At 46.0% G+C, this 27,973-nt stretch overlaps 2 protein-coding genes across 2 annotated transcripts; both read right to left on the bottom strand.

The window, feature by feature from the left end:
* Nucleotides 1-526: 526 nt before the first annotated feature.
* On the bottom strand, nucleotides 527-9,132 carry MUC20 (mucin 20, cell surface associated). The gene is made up of 4 exons (XM_007090985.3): nucleotides 8,985-9,132; nucleotides 4,417-5,757; nucleotides 2,366-2,457; nucleotides 527-879 (listed from the first exon to the last, which is right to left on the bottom strand). Exons 1-4 carry the CDS (start codon nucleotides 9,076-9,078, stop codon nucleotides 811-813), a joined length of 1,596 nt encoding a protein of 531 aa, XP_007091047.2. The 5' UTR covers nucleotides 9,079-9,132; the 3' UTR covers nucleotides 527-810.
* An 8,543-nt stretch (nucleotides 9,133-17,675) lies between these two features.
* LOC122241907 (somatomedin-B and thrombospondin type-1 domain-containing protein-like) lies at nucleotides 17,676-24,797 on the bottom strand. The gene is made up of 2 exons (XM_042998337.1): nucleotides 24,726-24,797; nucleotides 17,676-18,022 (listed from the first exon to the last, which is right to left on the bottom strand). The coding sequence occupies exons 1-2, from the start codon at nucleotides 24,784-24,786 to the stop codon at nucleotides 17,676-17,678; spliced, it is 408 nt and encodes a 135-aa protein (XP_042854271.1). The 5' UTR covers nucleotides 24,787-24,797.
* Between the last annotated feature and the right edge of the window lie 3,176 nt (nucleotides 24,798-27,973).

Below are 27,973 nucleotides of genomic sequence, written 5' to 3'. Positions count from 1 at the left end.
CCACCCAGGCGCCCCGCCCTTTTGAAATTTTCAAAATTTGAAAATCATAAGCAAGTTTTTTTACAATAGAATAAAGATTAGCCACATTTATTTTTTTTAATAATAATAACTTGACTTATGAGCTAGAGGAAGGAATACTTGAGTATTACAGACTTTCTTGTGATCTGTTTGTGTCCAGAATTTGAAATTCAGGTCAATTCAACAAACATTCTCTGTCATCCTACTACAGGCCAGGCACTCTGCTAGGTTCAGGGGATACTAAGATAAATATGGTTCCTGCTCCAAAGGAGCTCAAAGTTCAAAAGGCTCCAGGGCCAACCTCAGCAAGTGTTATAATCAAGGTCCAAACCAAGAACCAGGGGAGAATGAAGGAGGGAGGTAAAGGGAAGATGCCCTAAATCCCTGTACCATATAAATATCAAAACAAACAAACAAACCCACACATACCCCATACTGATAAAATAGATAATCTCTGGGCCACACTGAATATAATATTAATGTCCAATGGAAGCACAAAGCAGGTGACAGATGGGTGATCAAGTCACTCTTTACTGAAACACAACACATGTGCCAAAGGAAGTCCAAGAACATCTTTGGAACACCCCCCACCCAGACCCCCACACACTCAGGCATATGTGAGTCAGGGTCCTGCTGCCAGGTCTGGGAAAAGGGCTTAGGCCAGCTGACCTCCTGGGAAGCTCCCGGGTATATCTCAGCACAGTAACTTGGCTCTAGTCTATGGGGGGCCCAGACCACCAGCAGCACTTCCCCCTTTGGCACACAACCATGCCTGGCCACAGCTGATGTTCCTTAGTCCTTCTTGACACGCAGCAGAGACACTTGGATGGGAGGCATGTGAGTATGCAGTTCATGGAGGAGCTGTAGGGCAAAAGGAGAAGGTGGTACTTCCAGCCCACCTGGCCTATGAGTTCACCACAGGCCACGGACAGGAAGGGACAGTGAGAGAGAACATAGGAGGAGGCCAGCAACACTCCCTGGGCCCCCCACCGGCTAGGCATGAACTAGGTGCTTCATGCACATAAAGCTATTTAACCTCACAATAACCTTACAAAGCAGGTTGTATTCACTTCATTTTATAAGGGAGGAAAATAATATGGAGTAACTTACCCAAGGTCACACAGTTAGGAACTGGAATTCACCCTCAGATCTATATGGCTCCAAACTTATTGTTTGTCTGAGTCCTGAACCCTGAGCCCTACATCAGTGTCCCGCTCCTGACAAGAGCTCGTGCCCAACACCTACATGGCCTGATTCCTATGCCTCAGCTCCTGACCTGTTCTCTCTCCCTGGCCTCTTTCTGAACCCTGAAATAGTTTCCAGTCTGGGGGACTCAGATCTGGCACCATTCTGGCTTCCCTCTTTGGCTAGGATTCACACTTGCTACTTTGATTATCAAGTGCAGTAGGCATTTGTCATTTCTTTGGCTGTCCCAATTCAAAACCCCCATGCTGTGCTCAGAGATCTCATTATGGGAGTCCTGATGGGCCCCTTTCCACTAAGAGAACTTTAAGAGCCCAGATACTTCCTCTTCTCATCCCCTAGCAGCAAGACGTGGGCACAAGAGCTAGACTGAGCTGACCTAGTTTAACCTTCCAGTGATTCATATTATCCCCATAATCTCTGACCCCAGAATTCCACCATTGGAAGCTTTGTCCAGTGATCTGGGTCTTAGGAGAATTTTCCCAACTTATACAAATATACCCCAATCTTGGTCCCCATCTGGAGCATACATCTATGGGGTGTTTTCCTGCCTGGCATTCCTATTTCCTTTGGGGCCTGTCCTTCTCATTCCATGTGGTTGAGCTGTCACTCATAGTGGCCCTTGCAGGCCAATGAGATCAGTGTTTCCCTAGTATAATAAGCAGACCTTGGGAGAGGGAAGTGTCTGTGACTCTAGGGCTGTCACAGCCACCTTTCTGTACATATGAAGAGAGATTCTGAACAATGAAGAGCTAAGAGAGGTAGAGAAAGAGAAAATCTTGATGATCATGTCTAAGCTGCTGGATACAGCCATAACTGAAGCTGGAACAGTCATTTCTAGTTTTCTCAGCCAATAATGCCTTGCCTTTTCTGTGTAAGCTACAATGAGTTGATTTCTGCTACTTGTAACCCGAAGTCCTGCCTATCTGCCCATTAATATCATTGATCTTCTCCCAAGGGCCAGAAGCCCTGACCTTCCTAGGGCCTGAGGAAATTGGGGGTGAAGGAAAGAATTTCTTTACATAGCACAGAAGGGGAATTCCCAACTCAGGAAAAACAGACAGAAGCCAAGCCAAGCAGGGATCCTTAAACTTAGTTCCTAATTCTCTCCTCTACTTTCTTGGCCCAGAAAGTGCCCACTCACCTGCTGCATCAGCCTCTCTGCCACTCTAGGGTCAGTGAGGTCTTCTGGAGAGGCCACACTCAGCCGCAGAAGGAAAAAGCCTCCATCCCCACCTACAAGTTTAAAAAAAGCAGCAGATGAAAATATGGGTAAGTCAGTTCAGGAATCATGACATGACCCATGCTACCCAGCCTCTGTCCACACCTCTGCACATATGTGCTCACTCTCATGTGTAAATGTGTCAGTGTTCACATGGGAGCTTACATTTACTCACTGCAAAGAGAAAGAGGACTCCTTCTCTCCAATAACTGGGCTCCTTGTAGTGTCTTCCCAACAAGAGTGAAAAAGGCCCCAACCACATTCAGAGAAGTCAAAAGAGTAGTGTGAGGAAGGAGAAATCAAAGTGAATCTAGAATGTTCTCGAGGACTAGCGGTCACAGATGGGCTGTTGGGAAAGGGTCCAGACAGGGAGAATGCCTGAGAGAGGCCGGCTCTTGGAGGTGATGCCCTCAGCCAATGCTTTCCAGTTCCAAGTTGGTGGAGGTTTCGATCCAGCCTTCCCAATTTAGCAGCCTTGTAGGCAAGTTCTGCTTTTTGTTGAGCCCTAACCTGCTTGCCTTAACTGCCCTCTCGTAGTCATTTCCCCCTCTCAGAATACTGTTAGAACTGATCCAGTCACTGCACTTCTATATTTATATAGACCGATAGAGATACCAATATTGATATCTCATCCTTCTTGTTTTTGCTGCCACATGCATATTTCATGGCCAGAAGATTCACAAGAAAATAACTCTGCCAGTTATGTGTATGATGGAAGCTGGGTAGTTGGGGAACAGCAGTGGGAGAAAGACATTTTATGCTGACCCCTTATGAACCTATTGATTTTTAAATCATGTCAATGCAGTATCTAATCAACAAATAATAAAGAAAAGCATTTTTAAATAAAGGTATATTAATAAATTGAGCTTTAAAAAATAAAAGCACAATAGGAGGTTATGAGTTGGAATCAAACAGACTTCCATTTGGAGTCCCACTGCTATCTTTCTAGCATCTTTAAACCTGTTTCCTCACCTGTCAGGTGGGGCATAACACCCACCTCATAAGGTAATTTTGAAGGTTTAATTAGAAAAGATAACACATGCAAAGCTCGTAGTTCACTGGCTGACATCAGTGAGAACATTCAGCCAGTGCCAATGCTTCACTGGTTATGAAATATTTTTATATGATCTCTCCCTGGAATACAAAAGATGTTCAGTAAGGTGATCGTGATTAATATTTTTATTTCACCTCCCCACAGAGGCAGGGCCAGCTGAGGACACCACAGGGATGAGGCATGAGGACAGTGACAGGAAGTAGAGGTGGAGGCTCCAGGCTGACCAGAAGCTGGGTTGACCCAGCAGCTTCTGACGAAGGGGCCTCATCCCTGAGAAGTATCTGTTGTCTCAGACATGTAGCTTTAAATGCCCAAACCTTTGCCCAATTTATTCATTTATTTAAAGTCACTGTCTATGGCTCCCAGCCCAGCAAGCCCCACTCTTATGGGGTCCCAGCTGCTCAGGGGGCAGCAACTTGGGCCAGACATTCACACAGTGCCCCTCTGTGTGGCTCTAGCTGAACCAGAGGTTTCCAGAGCATGAGGACTGTGGCTTTTGAATACAATTTGGGGCCTCACCCGGCACACAGTAGTTACTCAACCGTTAATATCACAGAAGGGCAGAGTTGGAAAGGACGTCATTGTTCATGCAACACAGCCCCCTGCAGTTACTGGTGGAGAAACTGAGGCCCAGAAAGGAAAAGGACCTGTTCTAGGCCACTAGATTGTTAAGGGCAAAACCAGGGTCTCAAACTATTTGTCCAGACTTCCAACCCTACAGTTTTTCCATATGCCATCGTAACTCTTCCTGTTTCTGATTTTGGCAAGAATCACTAGAAGATCATGAAGACGTGACCTCAGAGACTGGGCTCAGAATAAGCCTCTAGATCCTTCCTTCCTCCCTATCCCTTAAGCATGTAGACATTCTGGAAATTCCCAACTCCAAATCCCCAAGATCACACCTCCAAGAGCCACTTACCTGCAGTAACTTCTGTGGTCCACCTTGTCTGAGCAGTGGTGGGCATGGCTGTTGGGGGCTTCCATTCAGTTGTGCTGGCTGTCTTCAAGGTCTTTGCTAAGGCTGTGGTCTTGACTAAGGTGATATTTGCCTCTGGGCTGCTGTTGGCCACAGTCGGATGCACAGAAGGAAAGGGGTTTCTGTTGATGGGGATGGACCCATTGGTTGTGCTGTCTGTGGTTGAAGTCTCTGAGGGGGTGGAGTTCTTGCTAGTGGTTGCTTGGGTGTGGCTGTAGGCCCTATCTGAGAGTCCAGCAGGGGGAGCCACTTTGCCCACAGTTGACCCAGTCCCTGTGGAGATTGTAACTGAGACCTCCGTGTGACTTGTCTCAATAGAGAAGGCTGAAGTTTCTTCCAAGGGGTTCGTGCTGAGTGTCACCAAAGTTGTGCTGGGGGTGGTGGTCTTGGCTGCTGCTCTTTCTCCTTCTATGGTGCTATTAACAGGTAGCGGGGTCTCAACTGTGGTATCAGGCATGACTGGTTCTGTGCCTCTGGCTCCTGACACGGTCTCAGCAGATGTCATGGTCTTGGTGAAGTCTGATTCTGACTCAGTGGAATCAAGCAAAGCTGACACCTCAGAGGCTGACAGGGCCTTTCCTCCTGTGGGATCATGATCTGTGTCCAAGGTCCCAGGAGTGGTGGCAGTTGTTTCTATTTCTACAACGCTGCAATTGGTAACCTCAGTGTCGGTGATGGTGTAGGCAAGCAAGGCTTTAGCCGGAACAGTGGTGTCAGATGCCAGGGCCTGTGAGGTGGCAATGGCCGTAACTGAGCTGTCAGAGAAGGCACTGCTCTCCAAGGTCAGGGCCTCGGCTTCTGCAGAGGTGTGAGCCAATGTCAAGATGTCAATTACGATCCTCTTTGCCTCTTCTGAGCTGTCATCAGTACAAAGGGTGTCAAAGACAGATTCCACGAGATCAGTGCCTATAACCGTCTCAACTGTGGTCATTCCAGTTCCTGTGGGGCTGCCACTTGTGGCTGATGCCTCCATAGGAGTGATGATCACAACCATGAATTTGGAAGGTATCATTTTTGTGAAGGCCCTGGTCTCTGTTGCAGGAAAAATGGTCTTGGTTTCCCTGATCTCTGCATCTGAAATGGTGCTGGCCAGGATTAAGGTCCTATCAAAGGTCTGGGTGCTCAGGGTTTGAGTTTCCAAAGGGATGTGGCTTTGCACAGAGGTCTCAACAAGGTCAGTCGTCTGGAAGGCTCCCTGTGAACTTGTCTTGATCCCCGGAGTCATGGTAGTCACTTCTATGTGGTTTGTTGTCACCAAAGGGCCTGGTCTGCTGGTGCTAGGGCCTGTGTTGGGTAAGACCACCTTTGTAAGCCATGAGTCCCTGTGGACTGACTTCACACAAGCTCTTGTGTTTATGGCCTGGGCACTACTGGGAGGAAGGTGGGGAGGGGAAGTTGTTTTTACTCCATTTTTCATCTATACATACAAGAAAGAAGGAGGTGGTATTGGGAAGACCAGTCCCATGTGTCAACCATGGAACTGGGATCACCTGACTGATGTCCTCTGATGACCCACTTGAGGCAAGCAAGCCTCAGAATCTAGTTGATTATTGGTCTGAAACCATCAGGGGGAATGCGTGGGGCCAGGATCCAGCTTCAAGGGGGAGAAAAGGAGGCATAAGTCTAAGTGAATCAACAACTACAGAGCAAAAATCACGACTCTCAGAACCTTCTCAAAGAATCCTTGTCACTTTCCCATTGATAATTTACTCATCCAGCAAATGTTTCCCCATGGAAGTGAAAACTCTTCAAATACAGGAAACATCTGTGGTTTTGTATTTAGAGGTATCTGGGAGGACTGGGAGAGAGGAACCTCCAGAGACAGAGTAGGTGGCTACTGCAAAAGGGAAGAGAGCAGGCAGAGTCGTTGGGGCTCCAGCAAGGAACCCTGGGGTCCCATCATCTGATGTGGCAGGGATAAGATCCCAGAACTACAGAAATGATGCACCAGGCATGTTCCACTGGAAACAGGGAGCCAAGTGAGGCAAACTTCACTTCTTAGAGATGCCACTAGCATTTCTCTACAGGGCAGAGCATCCCTGTTCATTTGATGGACCCTGTGAGGTTGTATGCACAGTGGGCCGAATGGCACCAATGGCCCTGGGGAGGATACAGCAGGATCTTTTTATGGGCTGACAAGTGTGCCTCTCCCATCTACTAAGGAGGAAGGGTTCCCTCTGTAAGTGGGCCAAGGACCCTTTCAGGGAGGGTTACCAGATTTAGCAATTAAAAATACAGAGTGCCCAGTTAAACTCAAATTTGAATTTCAGATAAACAAGCAATAATTTCAGTGACAAATAATGTTTTCAGTATGTGTATTTCTTACATAATATTTGAGACATACTGCTAGAAAAAGCTTTCTTATCTGACATTCAAATTTAAGCTGATTCCCTGTGTTTTATCCAGTAACCTTACTCTTGGAAGGAAAAGAATCAAAATATAAGCCCTCCTTTTCAGGGTTCTGATGGTTTGAGATGGTCTTTACTGAGATCTACTGGCCCAAAAGTATCCAATGACCCAATGGAAGTACAGGACTAGTTGGTCACCTCGTCCCTGGCTGGCTGTCAGGACAGGGCCCCAGGCCCTCAGTTTGTCCAATGTGTCTCTCTCTGAACAATAAAAGAGCACTGGGCCAGGAAGCAAGAGATTGGGTTCCAGCCCCAGGCCTATTGCCTACTAGCTCTGGAGTCCAATGACTAACTGGTTCAAATCCTGACTCTGCCTCCTACTAGCCAAGTTAGTCCACCAGGCCTCTCCAGGCCTCCATTTCCTCCCTTGTGAAAGAGGGTGATCATATCTGCCTTGCCATAATGGTGAGGACCAGAGGAGAAGGGGGATGGGAAAGTCTTATTTTCCAAAGACTGTAAGGGATTACTAAGCATCCCTCCCAAGCCTTGTCTTCTCAAAGAGTCACTTGAGAGGACACAACCAACTTTAATGCAGTGAGAATGTCAGGCTGTCCCCACATGCATATCAGGTCAGTCATGGCATTCACTCTCATTAGTTGTTCTGCAATCATGCTTTTACAGGAATATACTTTCTTCTCCCCACTTCAAAGCCCAAGATATTTCTCTGAGCTTCCTCAGTCCCCACACAGTGAAAGCAAAGCTGTGTCAACCCACCCAGCCTAGAGCCCAAACAGTGGTGCTCTTGGGGTCTGACCATCCACCTCCCCTGAAGTATTTTCTTCCTTTTCCTGGAACCCTGTGATACCATCCTGCTGTGAAACCTCCTGACGCTTCCAACCCCCCGTAGCTTCTTCACACCCCTCGGGGCTCTCACAACCCCACCCAAGTTTCTTACCCCCCAGAGGTCTTCTCAAACACAGCAAAGCCTACCCAATCCTCTACAGCTCTAGAATGCTGCAGCTCTCTCGGTCCATTCTTCAGATCAAAAAAGCAGAGAGGAAGGCCTGAGTTTGAGTCCTTTCTCTGTTGTTTACTCCGCTGCTTACCAATCATGTGACCCCGGCCAAGTCTCCTGGCTCAAGCGTGCATTTTTCTCATCTATAAAATGGAGCTGCAGGTACCTATTTCATAGGGTTGTGAAGACTAAGTTCAATTAAATGTAAAATGTGCAGCACAAGCCTGGCAGGTCATGAGTGCGTGCAAGAGACAACGTGGTCCTAGCGGTAGGCACATGCGGAATAACATTCTGGCTTTGCAGATGAGTTGCAAGATGGTAAGCCTCAATCCCATCTTGTGGAGAGAGACGGGTAATAACAAGACCCGTGTCTGTCTCATGAGGTTACTGAAAGGATTAAAAAGATGGTGCATGGGAGCATATAGGAAGTCTCGGTCGCTTCCTCTCAATTTGGCTGCGAAACTAAAACTGCTCTAAAAAATAGTCATTAAAAAAAGAAAAAGATAATGCAGGATGTTGATAATGAGGGGAGATTAGGTATGGGGGGGTGCAGAGGTTATATGTGAACCGAATCTCTGTATTTTCTGCTCAATTTTGCTGTGAACCCAAAACCGCTCTACAATAAAAAGTCTATTAAAAAAATAATAAAGACAATGCATGTGACAAGCATGGCACAGTTCCTGTGACACATCCATGTCAGTCTCTTTCATAAAAGCCCTGCCCTTCTCAGAATCCGCCCTCCCCAGGCAGTCTGTAACAGTTGGACTTTTCACACAAAAACTGTTTTTTAACGGAAATCTGGGCTAGGAAATAAACTTGGAGGAGTTGGAATCTTGTCAAGCTGCTTTCTTTGGCTTTAGTCAGATTTATCCCCTGCCGGCACCTCCCTCGCCCCTCCCACCCCTCCACCTCACACACTCCCCCGCAGAGACAACCGGCAGCCAGGGCACAAGGACATCATTCATTCTACGGGCTGCAGTGTCATACATGTGTAAGCTGACACACTGCCATTTGCACACTCTTTATCAACAATAGTAATACTTCAGATGTAGCTTTATGGTTAATTCTAATTAATCAACCACAAAGGGCTGCCGGTACCGAAACTCACACCCAGAGCCCTGTGAGGAGAGCAGCCCACACCTCCTTACCTGCAGAGCTCCTGGGGGCCCCAGCCTCGCAGAAGAAAAGGGGCAGAGCCAGGCCCCAGAGAAAGCCCATCCTAACAGGAGCTCCGGCCACCATTGCCCAGCACGTCTGCCCAAAGCCTCTCACTGCCACCTTTTCCTGCTTCCTCAACCCAGAGAAGAGGGGCGGGCCACCTGCCTTGGTGTGGCTGGGTAGTTTCCAGAAGCAACCAGGTGATCATAAATGCACAGGCTGAGAGGTAGCAGGGTACATATCAAGGGCTGTCAGCAAAATACCCCTGCTGCCTCCCTGGCCCAGTGACCTCTCCTCTCTGAAGTTTGATTGGAAGATATAAAATCATTCCCACAGTGATATTCACCCCTCAGTCCTGCAGCCAGGGAGGCCATGGAAGATAGTGTTTCACATTTCCCCCCTTTCTACAACCCTTCCCTCTTCTCCCACCCCTTGTGCATGGGATTTAGGCTTTTAGTTCAGCACATCTGGGTTTCATTTCTAATCCTACCCTTTATTAGCTCTATGACTAGGGCAAATTAAAGAATCTTTCTGAAGCTCAACCTCCTGATCTATAAAATGGGCGTAATCTTTAACTTGGTGGGCCATTCTGTGAGGACGACATGAGAGAGTAAGTCTCTTACACAGTGCCTGCTACATACTGGTTGCTCGTGGAATACATGTACATCTTAGGTGCTCAATGAACGAGAGCCCTGACATCTATCCTGATCCTCAAGCAGTAGAGAGAAGGGACAGCCCCCCAAAGTCTGCAGGAGACAGTGTGGAGCAGGACTCTGATCTCTAACATCTTTCCAATGATTCCCGTGATTCTGCATCCCTGCCAGATTCAAGACCGTGTCCAGACTGGAGGTGTCGAACGGGAAAGGCACTAGCCGGGAGAAGGGAAAGGGAAAGTGTGCAGATTGGAGTCACAGAGCCTGGGAGGAGGGAAGTGGGAAGGTGCCAACTTACAGAAGCTTAGGGGATTTGGCTACAAGAAGGGGAATGAGGCTAAAGAATATATTTCCAAATACCCTAGAAAAGAAAGTTACCCCTTCCAGGGGCCAAGGAATGGGCTGCTGTGGCCACAGCCAGTGGCAGCAGACAAGGTACCTGGGGGATTTCAGGGCCAGAGTTTTGTGATGAAAGCCACTCTATAGTAGAGTGGATCAGCATCAAGAAATCACAAAATCTTACTGCTGGAAGGAACTTCAAAGTGCAGTCAGAAAACCTAAGTTCTCTTTCCAGCTCCTTCCTTAAGAGTGGCCCAGGAACTGTGTGATCATGGACAAGTTATTTTCCCTCTCTGGGCTTCCATCAACAAGGTCCTCTTGGCCATGCAGTCTGAGGTTCTGCATTAGGTGTACAATACTGTCTTCTGGAACTTCACCCTGCATTGAAATGAAAAAAAACAAAAAACAAAAAACAAAAAAAACAAAAAAAAACAAAACTCTGCTGCCTGGAAGAAGGAGAGAGTCATTCCAGAACGTGGGGGGAGACTCCATGAGAAGAGCGTGAGCGGGTCCACCTGGGACACAGTCCAGCACGTGGAGTCAGAGATCTTGGACCCCAGTTCCAAAAACATGGTTGATCTGTAGAGTATTCCCGACAGGCTGAACCTTTCTACCCTCCAATTCAGCCTAAATCCTTCACTTTATCAAAAGGAAGCATGGATATCCCCCTGGGGGATTTCAGAAGAGGAGAGGAGGCCCCAGGCCACAGCAATGACCTGAAGTCTCATGTCTTGTAGCATGAGATCTAGTGTGGGGCTTCCCCCTAGAGAAGACGGAAGAAACTCCAGCAAAAACAAACAGAACTCTTAAATACAGAGAACAAACTGGTGGTTGCCAGAGGAGAGGTAGATGCGGGCATGGGTAAAGTGAAGGGAGTAAGAGGTACAAACTTCCAGTTATAAAATAAATACATCACTGAAATGAAAAAAGAAAGAAAGAATGCAGCTCCTTTCTGCCACTTCCCTCCCCTTGTGAGCTACCTCTCTGCCCTGCCAGGGCTGGGAGAGGGACTTCCTCATTCCAGCAGCCAGTGGCTTAATCTACAGACTGATGCATTTCAGGTGCCTTTCTCATGCCCACCGCGGACTTCCCCTCACCATTTCCTTTTTCCTGTCATCATTTAAGTGAACAACATCTCAGCTCCAGCCCAGTTGCCTGTGATGGGATCTAACCAGGAACCCACTGGGAGGGAAGTCTGGCTAAATACCTCCCTGGGTTTGCTGAATTTTGTCTGGTCCATTTTCCTCTACATCTGGGGGAATTTCCAAGCCTGGGCACATGACTATTTTTTTTCTTTTAATGTTTTATTTGTTTTTGAGAGAGAGAGAGAGAAGCAGAGTATAAGCGGGGGAGGAGCAGAGGGAGAGAGAGAGACACAGAATCCAAAGAAGGCTCCAGGCTCTGAGCTGTCAGCACAGAGCCCGACATGGGGCTCAAACTCATGAACCGTGAGATCATGACCTGAGCTGAAGTTCGACGTTTAACTGACTGAGCCACACAGGTGCCCCGGCACATGACTATTGACACTTGGGTCATAATAAACTTATCCAGAAAGTTTCTGGACTTTTTTTTTTTCAGCCCAACTCAGCTCTCACCCTGAGCGAGCATTGGAGGCTGGTTTCGTTAACTTAAACATATATGCAATACTTACTATATGCCAGCATTTGCGATACGTCACTAAGTAAAACAGATCCCTAACCTCATGGAACTAACTTCCTGGTGAAGAAAGATGGCAAACAATAAACACAACAAATAAGTGAATTATGTAGGGATGAATACTACGGGGAAAAGAAGGAAAAAAGACAACAGGAACCTGGTATTGGGGGGAGGCAGGGGGGAGGTGCAGCTTGCTGTGTGAAATAGCACGGTGAGAGCTGAGCACTGACCTGAAATTGGTGAGACAGTTATACCTGGAGAAGAGCATTCCAGGCAGTGGGAACTTCTAGAGAAAGGTCCAGAGACCTAAGGCAGGAGCAAGCTCAAGGAGTATCAAAAGGCCCATGTGACTAGAGCACACTAGGGGCAGATTTTGAGCACACTAGGGCACACATAGGAGGACAGAGTGAGGGGGTAGATGATACAGGGCTTTGCCAGTCTTGGGACTGGTACTCCGAGTGAGGTGGGAACAGATGGGGCCTGGGAAGTTATGAACAGATGGAGCCATGGGATCTAACTTTAGAAGGATCGGTCTGGCAGCTGCACTAAGAATGGGAGCTTTTTCCCTAGTCCAGGCAAGACAGGAGGGTGGCTCTGACAGGGGAGGTAGCAGAGGAAGTAGTGGGAGTTGATCAGATTCTGGATGTATTTTGAAAATAGAGTCCACATGATTTCCTGCCACATTGATGTGGGATGTCAAACAAACAGAAATCAAGAATAAGTACAGACTTCTCAGCTTGAACAACTGGAAGGATGGAGTTGTCATCAGTGCCTTTTGGGTCTGGCTCTTTCATCAGAGTGTTTAGAACCCCTCTGTCCACAATGAAACCAGTGCATATTATAGGGATGAACCTGGCTCAGGACAAGGGTTATCAAGTAAAGCCCAAAGCACTGGCCTGCCAAGAGTCTGATAAAAGAGTCAACTTGGTCAAATGTCCTCAAAATACAAGGTTATAAATCTGCTAGACCACTGAGATATAGCCCAGCTCCAGGCCACAGCTAAGTTGTTCTGGGTTTGTTGGGAGGAAAAACTTTTTTCTCCTTCAACATGGGTCTGGTGATTGAGGGTCTGCAAATTAATTAAGAACAGACAGATGAACAGGTGAAAAGACCAAGTTTATTCACAAGGGCACCAGGAAGTTGCTCAGTATTGAATAACTCACTGAATAGCCAGAGATCAAGGTTTATATACCAAACATAATGAAGGAGTGGGAGTGGAAGGGTGGGGGGCTTAGGGCTTCCATGGGTACAGAAGGTTCTATTAGGCAGTCTGTCTCCATGGCAGACTGAATTGGCTAGAAAATCACTCAGAAGGACACTAATGGCAGGTGTATTTTTGGAAGGCTCTGCTTTAGTTAAGGGAAGTTCAGATTACATTTCTTTCTACATCTTCTATTGCTTTAATGTTTCTACTTTAAAATATCTCTATAGCAACTCTGGGGGGTCCATGTGTGTCCCTACAAGTTCAAAATGTTAAGTATGCACAGATTGTTTAGATGAGATCCTGTCAGGCAGAGTTACCACAGAAGAGGTGGTGAGAATCATCTAAATTTGCAAGGACCTGAGAATGGGCCTTCCCCACGCTAACCCCTATTCCTTGGGCTGTAGTATAGGAAACTCCAGAGAGCCCTCTGTCCACTTGTTCATTCATCTCTTTGTTAGGGTATAGCCCACATACAGTAAACTACATCAATCCTAAGTAGCATACAACTTGATGAATTTTTACATTTGTATACACCCAAGAGGTATCCGCACTCAGACAAAGGAGACATTTTCAGCATCTCATTAGGCTCGCTTGTGTTCCCTTCCAGTCAGTATTTGCCCCCCAAAATCATTGTTACCTCTATCACCATGGGTTAGTTTTGCCTGTTTTTGATCTTCATGTAAATGGAATTATGAATACACACTCGTTCGTGTGTGGCTTCTTTTTCTTAACATTATGCCTGTGAAACTCACTCATGTTGTGTGTAACAGTACTTTTTTGTTGTTAGATAGTATTCCATTGTATAAAATATACCACAATTTATTTATCCATTTTCCTATTGATGGACATTTGAGTTGTTTCCAGTTTTTCACTATTCTGGATAAAGCTGCAATGAACCCTCTTGCATTTGTTTTGGATATATATATATATATATATATATATGTGGAATTGCTGGGTCATTGGGCATACATGTGTTTAGCTTTAGTATATAGTATCCAACAGTTTTCCAAATTGATTGTGCCAGCTTCAGCTATACCAGCAACATATAAGAGTTCCAGTTGCTCCACATTCTCATCAACACTTGCTATCATCAGGCCTTGTAATTTTAGACATCGTTATGAATATTAATTTCTCTTTGTAATTTTAATTTGCATTAAATTAAATACCAGGCAGGGCTGGTAATGCAGACCCTCTGTTTTTCCAAGGCTTTTCCCTGGTAGTATGCTTCTGCCAGGGAAATGACTTTCACAGGGAAGATATTTGGAAGATGGGGAGGGAAGATGGAGAGCCAGATAGAAATGAAATATGCATGCACATATGCACACACGTGTACACTCAACTAGAGAGGAAGCTGGACCAGTATTGGAACATCTCAGAAACAGTCTCTTCAGTTTGGAATAACCTAACTCTGTTCATCCTATCTGGGATGAAAGGATGATATAGGAGCAATTAAAAGAGATGGAGTTTCTGGACATTTGGAAGGAAAATAATCACTGAGTGAAGAGAGGGAAAAGAGCCCATAGATCAACATCTTTGGGCTTTCTATGAGGCCCATAGGATGATCCCAACTGGAGAGGCCACATCCCACAGAGCCTCACTTGAAAAGTACTTCCTAGCAAGGAAGGGAGAGAGACCACTAGGTCTGGATGTATGAGACCAGTTCTTCCAAATAGGGCCCAGGGATGTCTCCTCACCCAGGCTCCTCCATCCCTAGGCAGGAGGAGAAATCTGTGGTTGGAAGAGCTAGAGGGATAAAGCATGTGTTCCCAAAAGCCAGTAGGTAGAACACCTTTTGTACACCATTCAAGTCCTTTTGGCCTTGCTTCCTACTCCAGCCATTGCTACGGTGACTACTTTTCCAGGAGTGATGAGGCAGTGCCTTGCCATGTTCCATTTGCTCTCTGCCAGGGTTTCCCTGATGCCAAGGCTTGGGATGCTTCCAAGAGCTGCTCTGCTCTCACATACCAGCAAAAAAGAACTGAAAGAGTTAGCGCCTAGTGGAGCAACCTATAAACCATGAGAATGGGAGGCAATGGACAGATGCTTCCTATTCCATCCCCAGGACAGATGGTTCTCTGAAACATTTCATAAGATTTTTTAAAAGGTCCCACAGGATCAAGCAACTAATCAGCCATAGTGGGGGCCAACTGAATAATGCATCTTTGTGTTGGGTCTCCCTTTTTCTCTGCATCACTTCCCTTTCCCCTCACCTGCTCCTTGGAGTTCTGTTCCCAAATAAGTTATTCAGAGAAACTAAGCTAAAATAGAACCAATAGAGCCAATAACTGGACTCTGACAGGACCTCCTTTGCTATAATCATTTACTTAGAAACCAGTGTTCAGATTAGCCAAAGCCTGGAGGAAGGCATGGACAGGGATAATGGGTCATTCTATTTAGGTGGAACATAGGAGTGGGGAAAGGGACTTATAGCAGATAAAGCCAGAAATGTGCCTTGGGCTCATGCTGTGGAGGGCTTTGTAGCCATATGTGGGAGGTTAGCTTTTGTTCTGGAGACAATGGGAAGCCAGTGGTGGTTTCTGAATGAGTAACTGGCAACACCAGAACTCTGCTGTGGGCAGTAAACTGGGGGCAGAGACCAGTTAGGGGAGATCCCGGTGCAAGAGGACCAGTTAGGACGCTGTGACCTGGGACTTTGGCAATTGGAGTATAGGAGGAACAGAAATGAACCGTGTTGTGAAGTAGAACTAGAAAGACTTGTCACCTTGCAGAGGAAGGCCACGGGCAGAGAGAAGTAAAAGAAGACCCTAAGGCCTGGAGTGCAGGAAGCTGAAGGGTAGGGAACCATTCACAGAACAGGGGGAGAAGCAGGTCTGAGAGGGAAGGCAATGGGCTCAACAGACCCCAAAACCCCCTGGCATCACTCTCCTGGAGTTTTGAAATCCTCACACAAGGAAACTCCCAGAAAGCCAGTCCCAACCCACTAGAAGAAGGTCACCCTGCCTCTTTTTACCTTGGGAAGAAAAGTAGGTGAACATGAGGCTAGGGATCAGACCAGGCTATTTTGGGACTTAGAGGTGGTCACATGATACCTGGGAAGGAATACTGAGGAAGGAGGCACAGATCACTTAGCCAAAGGGGTGCTAGGTTCTTGCCTTCTGCTTTCAAGAAACATTTACTATATTCATTATAACCACCACAAACAATGAATACAATGAGCCAAATTTATGTTTTATAATCTGTATGGCTGATTTAATTTTTTTTAATGTTCATTTATTTTGAGAGAGAGAGAGTGAGAGAGAGAGAGCAGGGGAGGGGCAGAGAGAGAGGGAGACACAGAATCCGAAGCAGGCTCCAGGCTTTGGGCTGTGAGCACAGAGCCCAATGCAGGGCTTGAACTCACGAACTGTGAGATCATGACCAGAGCTGAATTTGGATGCTCAACTGACTGAGCCACCCAGCCATGTATGGCTGATTTAAATGTGTTTATGACTATTGCAGATTTCCGTTTTCCTCTGGTTGAACCAATATAGAAGCACGCAGGATAGAAACCAAGAGACAAGCACAGTGGGCCCAGTGGTAAGGCCCCAGCAGACCTGGGGATGCTGGGGGAGGGGAACAGGGCAGGCTCTGCATCACAGGGCCCTGGAGGAGCTTCATGGGAGATGTCAGGCTCTCTTCTTGATTTTCTTCATGGAGATGGAGTGGGGCCTCCCTGGGAGGCTGGTGTGCAGAAGCTGCTGGACCTAAGTGAGCAGGAAGCGAAGGCCTACACCCTCTGCAGCTTATTTGCATGTCCCCAAATAATAGCTATGTCTCGTTGTACATCTACCAAGGCCCTTTTGTAACAGCTCTACAGGGCAAGCTCTGGGACACAGATGAGGAAAGGGAAGCTCAGAAAGGCAGAAGTTACTTCAGGTCATCCAGTAATCATCCAGGTAATAAGTGGTAGAGACAGGATTTGAACCCAGGTCTTGCTGGCTCCCGAGTCCATGCTCTTTCCTTGTACCATGCTGCCTTTCTTTCTGCCCAATGGTCATAATATGCTAGAGTGGGGACTGAAGCCTCTGCTCCAGTGCTGGGCAGAGAGCTCTGGACAGGTCAGTGCTGAAGTCACGACCCAAACGAAAAGTAAAGAACAAAGGATGATTTAGGGCAGAGAGCAGCCAACCACAATCCGTGGGCCAAGTCTGACTTGTTGCAGGTTTGTGTGTGTGTGTGTGTGTGTGTGTGTGTGTGCAGATCACAAGTTAAGAATGTTTTTTACATTTTAAGTGGTTGAAAAAAGTCAAAAGAGTATGTCATGACACATGAAAATTATATGAAATTCAGGTGTCAGTGTCCATGGTCAGATACCATGGCTCCTAGCCCTAAAACCGTGGAGCTGTGCCCCAGCTCAGGTCTCTTTTCCCCCTTGGTAGTGGTTCCCTGACTCTGGGGTCTACAGGCCAGGGAGGCAGGAGCAGGTTGTCAGCACCCCTTCCGGGAGAACCACCAGGGTACTCACCACATTCTGTATCCAGTCTAGGTTGCTTCTTGCAGAGCTCGGGGGGGTCTCCCTCCTCAGCACCATCTGCAGCACCATCTTGGTATTCTGAGAAGCTGAGAAACACAAGGCAAAAGCTCCTGGCCTCCTCCCTAACTCCCAGTCTCCCTCCTCCTAATGTAGCATCCCTAGCGCCTCTCTGCAGACTCCTGTCTTCCCTCAAAAGTCTACATGGGTCAGGTCAAGAGGCATCTATGTTGCAAGAGATGCGGGGGCAGTTAGGTGACCCAACCACCTCACTCGCCACCCTGATCCCCAACCACCAACAGCTTAGCCTCTCCCTGTGGGGATCTGGGAAAGGAGCTCAGAGGGGAGCAGCAGGTGGTCAGGAGCAGTGGGGAAACAAAGCTGGGAGGAATATGTGGGCACTTTTGGTACGAAATGGACCAAATGTGAGGATCTCAGGATTATCAGGGCCCTCAGGAGGCATCCAGTCCACATCCTGGCCTTGGCCTGAAGTACAAGCAAGGGGCTTGCCTCTGTCCATCACAGCATCCGGCTCCACCAGGGGTGGGAAGGAGCCTGCGTGTGAGTTATCCAGGGTGCACAGGGCGCGGTGGTCTGGGCAGCAGTCTGACACCTCGTGGCAGAACTCATCACAGTAGCAGCTTCCTCTCTTGCAGTGGTGATCTGTTCCAAAGCAGCAGAGGGGCTGGGGTTGGGAGCAGCTGCCTGCAGAAAAAGGGGACATTAAAAAGAGACAGGTATGGGGCACCTGATGGCTCAGTCAGTTAAGCCTCCAACTTCAGCTCAGGTCATGATCTGGCCATTCCCCAGTTCGAGCCCCACGTCAGGCTCTGTGCTAACAGCTCAGAGCCTGTAGCCTGTTTCGGGTTCTGTGTCTCCCTCTCTCTCTCTCTCTGCCCCTCCTCCACTCACACTCTGTCTCTCTCAAAAATAAATAAATATTTAAAATTTTTTAAAATAAAAAGAGACAGTTGTAACAAATGGCACTGGGACAACTGGATATCCGTGTGCAAAGGAATGGATTTGGACCTCTACCTCATACCATACATAAAAATTAACTTAAAATCGATCACAGACCTAAATGTAAGAGTCAAAACTACAAAACTCTTAGGTGAAAACATAGATGTAAATGATCATGGCCTTGGACGAAGCAATAGTTTCCCAGATATGACACCAAAAGCACAAGCAACAAAAGAAAAAAGTACACTGGACTTGATCGAAATTTTAAAGTTTTGTGCTTCCGAGGATAGTATCAAGAAAGTGAAAAGACAACCCATGGAATGGGAGAAAATATCTGCAAATCATACATGTGATGAGAGAATTTTATCCAGAATATGTAAAGAATTCCTACAGCTCAACAACAACAACAACAACAAAAAGACAAATAACTCAATTTTTAAATGGGTGAAGGATATATCCAAAGAAGATATACCAGTAGGCAACAAGCACACAAAAGGATGCTCAACACCATTTGTTATCAAGGAGAGGCAAATCAGAACCACAAAGGAGACACCATTTCACACCCATTAGGAAACAGGTGTTGGTGAGAATGTGGAGAAATTGGAACACCATCCACTGCTGGTGGACTTGAAAAATGGTGCAGCCACCCTGAAAAACAGAGAAAAACAGTTTGGCAGTTCCTCAGAATGTTTAATTTAGAGTGAAAACCATACAATGCAGCAATCCCACGGCTGGGTATATACTTAAGAGAAGTGAAAATACATGCTCACATAAAAACCTGTGCATGTATGTCCATGGGAGCATTTTTCATAAGAACCCCAAAGTGGAACCATTTCAAATGTCCATCAACTGATGAATGGATAAAACAAAATATGGTATACCAGTCAGCCCCAAAAAAGGAATGAAGTTCTGACACATGCTACGATGTGGATGAACCCTGAAACATGATGCTAGGTGGAAGCAGTCAGCCACAAAAGGCCACACATTGTATGATTCCTTTTAAGTGAAATGTCTACAATATGGAAGTCCATAGAGACAGAAAGTAGATTAATGGTTGTCGGGGGGCCGGGAAGTATGGGGAGCAGGTAGTGACTGCTAATGGGTACAGGGTCTCCTTTGGGAATGAAGAAATGTTCTGAAATTAGACAGTGGTTTGCACGACTCTGTGAACATACTAAAACCCACTGAACTGTACACTTTTAAAAGGATGACTTTTATGTTCCATGAATTATATCTCAGGAAAGCTGTTATTAAAAACAGAGGCACAAGAATGAGTCGGAGCTGAGAGAAAGAGATGAATGAGAGAGAAGAGGAGGGTGGCAGGGGTGTGACAGCAAGGAAGACAGAGAAGCAAGAGAGAAAACAACAGAAGTGTGACAAGAAGGACCAACAAAACTCCCACAAAGTTAGAGGAAGGTCTCCATGGTCCCAACATCAACCTTAATTCTGATCATTTTCCCAAGTTGCTCAATTCAATTATATCTGACCAGTGTATATCCACTACCAAGCGAGGGGTTCATCTTCTTTAAGGGAAGGGGAAAACAAAGCATTGGCAGGTAGGGACGTGGCCGAGGTCATCTGGTGAGTCAGTGGCTCAGGTGGGAATGAGCCCCAGGTGTTCTCATACCCAGGACTCTCAGTGCTGTTCCTGACCTATGGAATCAGCTCCTGTTAGGTTAGCACCTGCCTGGGGCTTTGTTTAGGGATAAACTTGAGGGCCTTCCAAAGTTGATGCGATCAACAGGGAGCAGGCCCCTGAGAGGACTCGGGGTTAGGTGTGGCTCGCCCAGCCTGTTATGGAAAGAGGGGCTGGCAGGTGTCTGATGAAAGGGGAGCAGTGGCCTGGGAGGTCAGACCTCTCAAGGTGATGGCGGGCCAGGCTGGGGTGGTGGCCTTTGAGTTTGGCCTGGCTTCTGTCTCATGCTGAGCTGGGAGCCTCCTGCAAATGAGTAGTTCCTCTTCTCACATCATCCCTCTTCCCAAGTGCCTGGTTCAGTGTCAGGTTGTCACCAATGCCAAGGATGGATCAAAGAGGGCTGGAGGTGGAAAAGAGCCCCAGAGACCATCCAAACAAGTGTTGTAGCCCATTTGTGAGTCAGAGATCAATTCCGTGATTATGACCAGCATTTATTTTATTTAACTTTACTTATTTATTTTGAGAGAGACAGAGAGAGAAAGAGAGAGAGCACACAAGCAGGGGAGGGGCAGAGAGAGAGGGAGACAGAGGATCCAAAGTAGGCTCTGTGCTGACAGTAGAGAGTCCGACGTGGGGCTCGAACTCACCAACAGTGAGATCATGACCTGAGGCGAAGTCAGATGCTTAACCGACTGAACCACGCAGGCACCACATGAACATCATTTATTTTAATAAGATGGAATGGAATGGAACAGAACAGAACAGCATAGCATAGCATACATTGTATATGTAAGTGTAAGATGTTTAGGGTTCTTTCTGAAATTTTCGTTTTTATATACCTGTATGTATGTACTGAATAATAGTGTAAAATATATTTATTAATGTAGATAGTGGCCAGAAAAGTGTGAAAGTCTCTGATCTAGAAATGGAAAAGTCATTTTCTGAAGGTCGTACTTGAGCTGGGAGTAGAACCAGCAATCCTGACTTCTTCCCTGCCGTTTCCACCACACCAGGCTTCTCATTCAAAAAGCCTCTTGTTGCACTTGCTACTAATCTCTGCCATTCTCTAAACACCCTGAATACTCCTGCTTTGGAGCCTTTGCTCAAGCTGTTTCCTTTGTGTGAAAGGCCCTTCCCTCTCATAGCCACTAAAAGAAAACATTCTTATTCTTCAAGGTCATGTTTAAATTCAATCTTCCCTGGGTTGCTAAGGAGCAAGCCCGTTATTCTGAAAATGATAAATGAAGAATTAAATATTTATCCAGCCTTTCCATACAAACCAAGTAAATGACAAGGGACAATAAGTGCAGAAGGAGCGACACAATCGGAAAGCCAGCGTTTGGCAACCCCTAACGAAAAAAATGGATCTATGCAACAATCGGCAGTGGAGGTTAAAACCATTAGAGAAAGGTTGAGGGGGGATGTTTATAATGGACCTACCACAGGGCGCCTGGGTGGCTCAGTTGGTTAAGTGTCCAACTTCAGCTCAGGTCATGATCTCGCGGTCCGTGAGTTCGAGCCCCGCATCAGACTCTGTGCTGATAGCTCAGAGCCTGGAGCCTGCTTCAGGTTCTGTGTCTCCCTCTCTCTCTGACCCTCCCTCATTCATGCTCTGTCTCTCTCTGTCTCAAAAATAAATAAGCGTTAAAAAAAAATTTATAATGGACCTACCACAGATTGCATTTGTTTGATCAAGTTTATTTAACACAGTAAAGTGGGACCACTGGACTTTGTGTGTCTCCTTCGAGATGCAATAGCAAGTACACAGCCCCACCTATGGTATATTCTTGCCAAAGTAATTGAACCTTAGTTACCAGGTTTCAGGAAATGCAGAGGACAGAGAGACAGCCACATAGATTCAATCAGATAAATCCAGAATGTAGGACTTTTTACAGGACAAAATAACCTGGTTCCATCAATTAACAACAGCATGAAAAAAAGGAAAAGAGGACTGATAGATTTGAAGAGGCTTAAGAAATATGCCAGTAAAAAGAAAGAAAGAAAGAAAGAAAGAAAGAAAAGAAAGAAAGAAAAAGAAAGAAAGAAAGATACCAGTAAATGTAATGTGTGGGCCTTGTTTGGGTCCTGGTTAAATAAGCCGGTTGTAAAAAAGTCTTTTTGAAAGTTGGAGAAATATGAATAGATATTAAATGGTAGTAAGTAGGGGTGTCTGGGTGGTTCAGTCGGTTAAGCATCTGACTTCAGCTCAGGTCATGATCTTGCGGTCTGTGGGTTTGAGCCCTGCATTGGGCTCTGAGCTGACAGTTCAGAGCCTGGAGCCTGCTTCAGATTCTGTGTCTCCCTCTCTCTCTGCCCCTCCCCCCGCTCACACTCTGTTTCTCTCTCTCTCTCTCAAAAATAAACATTAAAAAAAATTTTTAATGGTAGTAATTATTTTAATTATTTCATCTTTCATAAGGTATTGTGGTTATATTTTTTAATTTGGTGGATGATAATTTTTAAATTAGCCAATAAGAACAGTAGGTTCATTATATTATTCTCTCTCTTTTTGTGCGTGTTTGAAAATTTCCATAAGGGGGCACCTGGGTGGCTCAGTCGGTTAAGGGGCTGACTTCAACCCAGGTCACGATCTCCGGGTTCATGAGTTTGAGCCCTGTGTTGGGCTCTGCACTGACCGCTCAGAGCCTGGAGCCTGCTTTAGATTCTGTGTCTCCCTCTCTCTCTGCCTCTCTCCTGCTTGCACTCTGTCTCTCTCTCAAAAATAAACATTTAAAAAAATTAGAAAACTTCCACAAGATAAAAAATTTTTAAATAAATCTGATCTATTCTGAAAGGCCTTCCAACACATCTCCTACCCCCAGCCCCCGCCCCGCCCCCGAGCCCACCTGGGATAGAAGGGATTAACTACATTTATTGGGATTAACTCTTTCCTTTTACTCTTAAAACCTATTGATTTTAGCTTCTAACATAGCATTAATCCCTGTCTGTTATTACAGCCTTCTTTCTGGAGGTGTATCTGTCTTCCCTACCAGCTCACCCAAGGTAAGAAATGCATCACTGTAGTTCTGGTGTCAAATAATTTTTATTCAATTTAATTCAAAATATCTGAATTGAGGGTTGCCTGGGTGGCTTACTCAGTTAAGCGTCGTACTTCAGCTTAGGTCATGATCTTGCAGTCTGTGAGTTCAAGCCCCACATTGACAGCTCCGTGCTGACAGCTCAGAGCCTGGAGCCTACTTCAGATTCTGTGTCTCCTTCTCTCTCTCTGCCCCTGCCCTACTCGCTCTCTCTCTCTCTCTCAAAAATAAATAAACACTTTTAAAAAATTAAAAAATATATATCTGAATTGAATTTGGGCTCACACTAGAGTTCCCACAGTGTCCAAGGTCAGGAGACAGTTATAGCTTCCAACAGTCCTGACTGGTTCTATCACAAAAATGACAGCATAAGAGACCAAGCGCCCATTCACTCATTCATTCATTCATTCAGTCAGTCATTTTATTCTATTTTTTAAGTTTATTTATTTTGAGAGAGAGAGAGAGAGAGAGACAGAATGAGCTGGGGAGGGGCAGAGAGAGAGGAGAGAGAAAATCCCGAGCATGCTCCCCACAGTCAGTGTAGAGCCCAGTGTGGAGCTCGAACTCATGAACCATGAGTTCATGACCTGAGCCGAAACCAAAAGCCAGATGCCTAATAGACTAAGCCACCCGAGTGCCCCTCATTTTATTCTATTGAGTGGCTCTCTGAGCCAGGTACCATGGTGGATCAGGGACATATATTCTAGTGCCCTGCGCCACTAGACTCTACAAAAAAAAACACCTTCCAGGAGCTCAGTCTAGTGAACAGTGTCATCAAACTACAAGTAACCGGAACGTCACCATGCTGTATGATCAGTGCAGGTAAGAGGCGACAGCCATGGGATGTGATAGAGAAGCAGTGAACCACTAGGAAATGGCTTCCTAGTGAGCAGGCAATAGCTCAAGTGACCATCCTGTTGGCCTCAGACCGAGAGGCTAGTAAAAGTGACAAGCTCTGGGGCCCAGAAAGGAGTGGGTGAAGAACCTAATAATAGAACCTGCTGATAGTTTGCGCCCCTCCAGAACAATACTCCTGAAACATATTTGACAATTTTATAGAGAAGAGGGCGAGCGTGCTGAGGAAGGGTGTGGAAAGGGGACCCTGGGCAGCCTCCTCCTCCCTCTGCAGTTCCCACTGATCCTGCTCCAGCCCCAAACCTGAAAATTCCCCTCAGCAAAACTGAAGTCCTGCCCTTCCCCAGAAGTCCTCTACACAAAACAATTTAATAGCATAGATGTTGTTACTTAAGCACGCCCCTGGAGGCTCCCATTCCCACAAAAAGTATTCCTACCAATGACATTTAGTTTACTCCCAAAAGGCATTCTAGTAAACACAGCTTTGTCATCCCACTGCATTTCCAGGGGTATTTTAGCAAACCACATCAGTTGGTGCCTGGCAGTTGCCCCTTGAGCCTGCCTATTAATCTGGATCTAGGTTTTGTCATACCACCTTCCCTTCTGCCTCCCCCACAGTGCACATTCCAGAGCCCCATGCTGCCTCTACTCACAGGAATCTCCTTTGGACACTCCTCGGGGATCCCCAACCAAGGCAGACCCTCCCAGCTAATCCACATCTCACAAATATGAAGATGATCTGTACGTAGAGGAGCCACATTAAGCACAAGTAGGTGCTGAGTAAATGAACTCTTTAATTAATAAATTAGCATTAGCCCTTGGGAGGTAAATCATGCCAGGAACAAAAATGATTGAATGAATGAATGAATGAAAGAGACTAGAGGCCAGGTTCCTTTCAGCTGCCAACTGGGCTCCTCACCTGTCTCCTGGTTTGGGGTCGCACAGCTCGGCCACAGCAGGAGGAGGAGAACCAGACACATGGTTGCAGGCATTGAGCAGAGACAAGAGTGTTTCAAGGACCAAGGCTGGGGCTTTTAATACTCACCCATCCCAGTAAGCTCATTTGGTATCTGTGCCCCTAGGCAGGTGCAAGCTCACATCTGGGCAGCCACGGGCAAAAGGCGGGGAAGGGGGGGGGTGGCACCAAGACAGTGGCACAGGTGTCCAGCTGCTTGGAATAGCTTGTACAAACAGAGGTAATGCAAGCAAAAAGAAAAAAATTATTTTTCCCATCTGCTGGGGATTCCAGACCAGCGGAAGAAGCAGAATCAGACAAACCAGAATGATATTGTTGTCAGGGACTTTGGCAATCTTCTAATCTGAATCACTCCTCCCCGCATCCCCTCCCCCATTTTATAGATAAGAATACTGAGGCCCAGAGAAGGCAAGAAGCACCACAAGTTCACACAGTTTAGTTATCGTAGAGCTGAAGTGAGAACCTTGATTTCCTGGCTACTAGTCCAGTGTTCTTTCAACCAAAATATAGTGGAGGTATTCAGAGACACCCCCGGGGAGTTCCCTTCAGCCAGGGAAATCAGCTGGGCAGCTCTGCTTCCCAGGGCTGGTATAAGTCATCTATACCACAGAGCTGCTGGGAGGCTGACAGACCAGGAGAAGGCTGAGGGAGAGAGATTCGCGGGGACTACTACCAGAAAATGTGAAAAGTAAGGTGACTCTATTGGCCACTCTAGAAATGCCCAACTGCAGTCTGGGGCCAATTCTACCCTTGGCCCAACCGGGTTTCTGTTGCATCCCTGCATGCAAGTGGCACAGGATCTGCTTTAAGAGGCCGTAAGTGCCTGAGACAGACTCAGGAACTGCACCCTGTCACCTTCCACTATGACTGAACCCTGTCACCTTCCACTATGGAGACAAGAAAGATTAAATCTTACTTTCCAAACCTCCCTGCACTTGGTGATCAGTGATAGAGTTCTGGCCAGTAAACCACAGATGGAAATATGCTGGAGAACTTCCGGAGTTTAGCTTTCTTTTAAAAGGGACAGGCAGGGGACACCTGGGGTGGCTTATGAGTTAAGTGTCTGACTTTGGCTCAGGTCATGATCTCATGGTTTATGAGTTCGAGCCCGGTGTCAGGCTCTGCACTGACAGTGTGGAACCTGCTTTGAATTCTTGGTCTTCCTCGCTCTCTGCCCCTCCCCCACTCTCGTGCATTCTCTCTCACACACACAAAAATAAATAAATAAACATTTAAAAACAAACAAACAAATAAATAAAAGGGACAGGCAGAAGAAGAGAGCTTGCTGGCACTCCCCTTTTCCCTACTTCCTGTCCTCGACAGCATGTGATGCCAAGAGCCCTGACAGCCACTCCATAATCATGAGACAACAATTGTACAAGGATGAAAAGTCAACACGTTGGGGATGGAAAAAGCCTGGACCCCAAAAATATCACCAACAATGGAACCGGTGTTAGCAGTTGGCTACCTTGGGACTTCTTAGTATTTGAGGACAATAAACCTCCATTTGTTTGTCACTCTTAGGGTCTCTGTAACATGCAACTGAAAGCATACCCCATAGTGATATTTGGAAGCTCTCAGACCAGGCTGAACAACTAGCCCTCAGGGAGGCCCTGGTGGAGGCTGTACTTGGTGGGAGGTCGGATACAATGAGCTGCAGAAGTTCCTTCCGGCTCTGAGATTCTAGACGCTATGAAAGAGGGAATACCATTTCCCTTTCTAACAGCCTCTGAATAGTTGCTGTGGGGGGACACGGAAAGACTCAAGTGTTCTCAGGGCTATAAATGCTTTCTGTCATATCCTTAAAACTCATTAACTGATTTGACAGTATTATTTAAACACCTATTCTAAGCCAACACCGCGGATTTAACAATGACCCAGACAGACACAGGTATGCCTTCAAGAAGCTTCAGTCTAGTGGTAAGAGACATACCAATGGGCAGTTACAATACAAAATTACAATGAGATGGAGAAGCAGAGGAGGGGGACCCAGCAGGGGCCTGGGAAGAGGGGGTGGAAGTGTGCTGCAAAGACTTTCTAGGATACAGCTTATGCCAAAATTAGAAGAGGAGTTGGGATTTATCCAGATGGACCACTGAGTGGGAAGGGAGATTATTCTAAGAGAGGGAATGATGTGTTTAGAGATTTCATGCTATATAGTTAATTCTCATAATTCAACTTCATTTACTATGTAGACTTGCATTATTATGAGAGGAATATAAAATAGTGTGGCCACTGTGCAAAACAGCATTGTGGTTCTTGAAAAAATAAAAATAGAACTGCCCTATGGTGCAATTTCACTTTTAAATATATAGCAAAATAATTGAAAGCAGGGACCCGAACAGGCATTTGTACAATAATGCTCGTAATAGCATCATTCACGATAGCCAAATATCCATCAATAGTGAGTGCATAGGCATACAACAGAGTATTATTCAGTCTTCAAACAGGAGGGAAATTCTGACACATGGCTACAACATGGATGAGCTTTGAAAACATTATGCTACATGAAATAACCACATACACAAAACCAAATACTGTACAACTCCACTTACGTGAGGTACCTGGAATGGTCAAATTCATAGAGAAAGAAGGTAGACCAGTGGTTACAAGGAACTGGGGGACGAGGTAACAGAGAGCTACTATTTAATGGGTACAGGGTTTCAGGACAGTGTGATGACAAAGTTCTGGAGAAGGATGGTGGTCATGGCTGTGGAACAGCATGAGTATACTTAGCACAGGGAATATATGCAATAATATTGTAATGACTTTGTATGGTAACAGATAGTAACTACACTCAGTGTGGTGAGTATTTTGTAATTGTATATAGATGTGGAATCACTATGTTGTACACCTGAAGCCAATATGATATTGTATGCCAACTACACTTCAATTAAAAGATGATAAAAAATAAAATAAATGGAATCATATGTCTTTGAATGTACTTAACCAATGTGAATGTACTTAATACACTGAAATATACATTTCAAATAGTTAAAATAGTAAATCTTATGTCTATTTTATCACAATAAAACATTGCATTATGAGTTTTCAACATTTAGCCATTCTCTTGCTGGTAGACATTTGGATTGGTTCCAGTTTTCCATAATCATAACCAATGTTCTTAAACATTTCTCCTCCTACACCACCTAGGAATGAAATTGTTCAGTCATAGGTTGTACACATCTGCA

Source organism: Panthera tigris, chromosome C2 (genome assembly GCF_018350195.1).
Source record: "Panthera tigris isolate Pti1 chromosome C2, P.tigris_Pti1_mat1.1, whole genome shotgun sequence".
NCBI lineage: Eukaryota > Metazoa > Chordata > Mammalia > Carnivora > Felidae > Panthera > Panthera tigris.
The sequence above is the reverse complement of the archived record's forward strand: the minus strand, read 5'-3'. Positions and strand labels throughout refer to the sequence as shown.